This window comes from Argentina anserina, chromosome 2 (genome assembly GCF_933775445.1).
Source record: "Argentina anserina chromosome 2, drPotAnse1.1, whole genome shotgun sequence".
NCBI lineage: Eukaryota > Viridiplantae > Streptophyta > Magnoliopsida > Rosales > Rosaceae > Argentina > Argentina anserina.
Genome location: NC_065873.1, coordinates 17,920,489 through 17,924,402, shown reverse-complemented (window position 1 = coordinate 17,924,402; position 3,914 = coordinate 17,920,489). Strand labels below are relative to the sequence as shown.

Below are 3,914 nucleotides of genomic sequence, written 5' to 3'. Positions count from 1 at the left end.
GTACGTATAAATATTAATACGTATTTCTGTACGTATACGTACTATTTAAATGTAAATACAAATTCAGTAAATAAAATTTACTAATTTACCCTTTTACAAATTACTTTTTACATTTACTGAAAGTAATTTATAATTACATTTACCGTAGGTAAAACTTAATTACATTTACCATACGTAAATAAAATTTACATTTACCGTTACACAGTAAATTACCAAAATACCCTTTCAGTCAAAACTAATTACACCGCCGCCACACGGCGGCGCGTGTGGCACACGCGCCACCTCCGGCCGGCCGCGCGTGGGGCCCACGCGCCGAGGCTAACCACGGCGCGTAGCACGCCACCGCTACCTCAAATCTATCCCTCATCTCTTCCTCCTCCTTCCTACGGTGGCAGACCCTCTCCTGCACCTTCCACGCTCCCCCACGCGCCACTACTACACGGCGGTAACCCTCTCCTCCTCCAACACCTCTGATCCTCACAAATCGATCCCAATTCATTTACAATCACAAACAACCATCAAATACAACCACACCATACCTTAATTCGAAGCTAGACCCTCCGATTTGGCCTCGGAAAGGCTTGAATCGCCGATGGATTTCAAATCCTTGGGGAGGACTGAGATCGTGCGGTTTTGCCCTTGGATCGATGGCAGAGAGCTCCAAGGCGAGGATTCGGCGTCGTGATGCTCCCTTCGTGTCCTCGCGTTGTCGGTGTGGTGCGATGGCGGCGATGAAGTTTGAGGCCTCGGGTTGGAGCGCGGAGGGACTCACGCCGGCGCGGGGAGGTGTGGCGAGCTCGAGGGTGGCTGAGGGAGTCCTTGCGGTGATGCTAGGCTGGGCGGTGTACTTCACGGTGCCTCGGAAGGAGGCAGATCGGTGAGAAGATTTTCGGAGAGAGGGAGGGCTCGGGGTGAGTGAGAGAGAGCGAGAGAGGGAGAGAGAGAAGGGAGGCGGGCCGAATGAGGGGTTTCCAATTATGGAAACCCTAATCTCATAAATGTTCTATTTATACTAGTTTCCAAATCGGAAACTAACTTCCGACGTTAATAACCTTTACGTACGATGTCCGTTTCGAACGTGTCACATACTCACGAACTCGTATCGACGAGCTCTACCACTTCCGTGAAGAAAGTTTTTGAAACCGAGCAACGGATTAAAAATCGATATAAACGTTCGGAAACGTAACGTTTTTTCGAATTAAACGTTCCGATAACGTATCCGTTTCTCGTTTCATAACGTCGTAACCAATCACATCCATTCTAATTAAATTTCACAACTTAATAAAATTAAATTCAATTTCAAATATTGTTTGAAAACGAGGGTTATTACACACATAGAGCTTGAAACCACTCATTGTCTAGATTTAAGGTGCAGGTCAGTGAGGCGCTATATTTGTACTGTTGGCATGGGGTGGGTACTCAATCACTTGTGAATTTTATACCTGAGAAAGCAATCATTTTGGTATAGTACATATGGAAATGATTAGCTATTTGTGTGTATTAATCGATCAGAAGTATATCCTATGAATATGACTGATAATCAGAAGTATATTACATGATTATGATTAATTCACAAGACCTTCTATGCAATGTTCGATCGCTCCCCCTTCCATCCGCACCGAATATTCAATTTTGTTTTTGTTTCTATAAACTACAAATCATCATGCACCTTGAATTCGTTAATACGGAAATAAACGGAATGCTAATTAGGAAAATTCACGGTTTCTGCATCATAATATGGTAAATTAAGGTTACTTTCTTTCAAGCGAACGTTAAGAGAGGTAAATTGGTGGTTCGATTGTTCTTGAACTCAAACAATGTCTGATTAGATTGAAAGTAGACGCTGGGGCCAAACTCGTTAGATATCAACATTTCGACACAATATTTTCGGCCAAACATGTTCTTTTATTTCATCACATAAATATAAGAGCTCGACAGCTTCGGTTGCAGTCTTTAAACCATATATTACTACACGACCCTTTTAATATAACGTTCCTTCATGTTTCCCATGGATGAATAAGCTCGTCACGACCCGCCGGAACGTTCTTGAGGTAAATCCCATCGTCTTTCGCAATCCAAAAGCACGCTTTCCAGTCGCAATGAGTCCGAAGCCACATATGTCTAGCCTCCCTCCAAAACACAGGATACAAAGCGTGTTGATTTCCTGCACGCCAGTCACAAGTGAATTTCGTTGTCCCGGGCAAGTTGACATGGAAATGCCAGTTGAAGTCTCCACCAGGGTTAAGAGTATGGAAGCCAAGATCGTCAAGGTCGGACCAGCAGTGGACGACCAGTTGTCTCTGTCCGCCGAGACCGTTAACGACGTGCACATGCCAGTTGGTGGTATCAAGACCGGGCCATTTGGCTGAGGATTCCAGGATGATGCTCAGGGCTAAAGCTGCACACAGGTAGAAAAGGACTGTGCCTTTGAGTGCTCTCATTCTTATTTAATTCTGAGGATGTAGCTTCTCTGCTGGATGATAAGATATCAATTGGAACTCAGTTCCATGATGTTTCCTTATATACGCAAATTCTGGTGATGTATTCATTGAATCAAACTGATGTGGAAAAATTATCTGACTCTTGAGGCAAAAGATATGGTCGTATTAGATTTAAAGGCAATTAACGCTTTTCATGCACACTGATCGAATAGGGAGGAGATAACAGTTCTTTTTTGAGTCAACAAGGAAAATGTAAATCTGACATAATTGATGGTACTTTGGATTAATAGGGAAATATATCAAATAATACTCGAGTACACCCATTAGGTGAATCTGATGATTCACATTTCTCTCAATTAATCATTCATATTGTGACATCTGTATGTAACTGTTGTGGCATTAACTAACATTTTGACTTTTTTTTTTATAATACGTATTTCTACTACCGTAAGACCAGTTACGGGAAATCACTGAATTATGTTCGGACGGATTTGCCTTTTAATTATCATATTCTCACAAATAGACATGTAGACGATTAAATAAAATCTCAAATGTTTTACCAATGTCTAGGATTAGATACTAACCCGGGCTGATTGTTTGAATTAGAGATTACACTGGGCTAATATGATAGAGTTAGGTGAACTCTAAGCTAATATAGGCATAAAATTAGACAAAACAAAGGATATTCCCTGCGCTACAACCCTCTGAGCCCCTTTCTATCCTCCACCATTGATCATACGGTACGTATGTACTGTAAGGATTGTATGTTGTTAATGATTTTGTAACCATCTCAGTTTATCTGGACAAAGAGATATAGCCATCGAATCGAAAAAGACATTCAAAAAGTATACATATAAATTGAATTCAATCTATCACGACCCGGACCGCCGCTCCGCTGTAACATGATATTGTCCACTTTGGACATAGTCCTCACGGTTTTGTTTTTGAGAGCTCAGAAGCACATTCCCAGTGGGTCACCCATCCTAAGATTGTCTTGGGCCAAACATACTTAATTTCGGAGTTCTCCTCTCCTCCGAAGCGGTTGAGCCCCAAAAAAGCCTCGCGTTAGATAGAGGTGAGCATGTACATATAAGACGCATCACCCCCTCTCCGTTAGCCGATGTGGGATATTACAATCCACCCCCTTTGGGAGTCTGACGCCCTCGTCGGCACACTCGCACCACACGACAAAGTGGCTCTGGTACCAAATGTCACGACCCGGATCGTTCCGCCGTAACGCGATATTGTCCGCTTTAGGTATAACCCTCACGGTTTTGTTTTTGGGAGCTCAGAAGCACCTTCCTAGTGGGTCACCCATCCTGGGATTGCCCTGGGCCAAACATGCTTAACTTCGGAGTTCTCCTCTCCTTCGAAGTCGTTGAGCCCTCAAAAAGCCTCGTGTTAGATAGAGGTGGGCATGTACACATAAGGTGCATCACCCCCTCTCCGTTGGCCGATGTGTGATATTACAAT

The 3,914-nt window shown here is 43.2% G+C and overlaps 1 protein-coding gene across 1 annotated transcript; it reads right to left on the bottom strand.

Moving 5' to 3' along the window:
• Positions 1 to 1,997: 1,997 nt before the first annotated feature.
• Positions 1,998 to 2,441, bottom strand: LOC126784085 (S-protein homolog 1-like). Its single transcript, XM_050509583.1, has one exon. The coding sequence runs from the start codon at positions 2,439 to 2,441 to the stop codon at positions 1,998 to 2,000; it is 444 nt and encodes a 147-aa protein (XP_050365540.1).
• Between the last annotated feature and the right edge of the window lie 1,473 nt (positions 2,442 to 3,914).

Excerpts from the sequence above, each read along its gene's own strand:
- LOC126784085 (XM_050509583.1), bottom strand. The coding sequence starts at position 2,441 with ATGAGAGCACTCAAAGGCACAGTCCTTTTCTACCTGTGTGCAGCTTTA.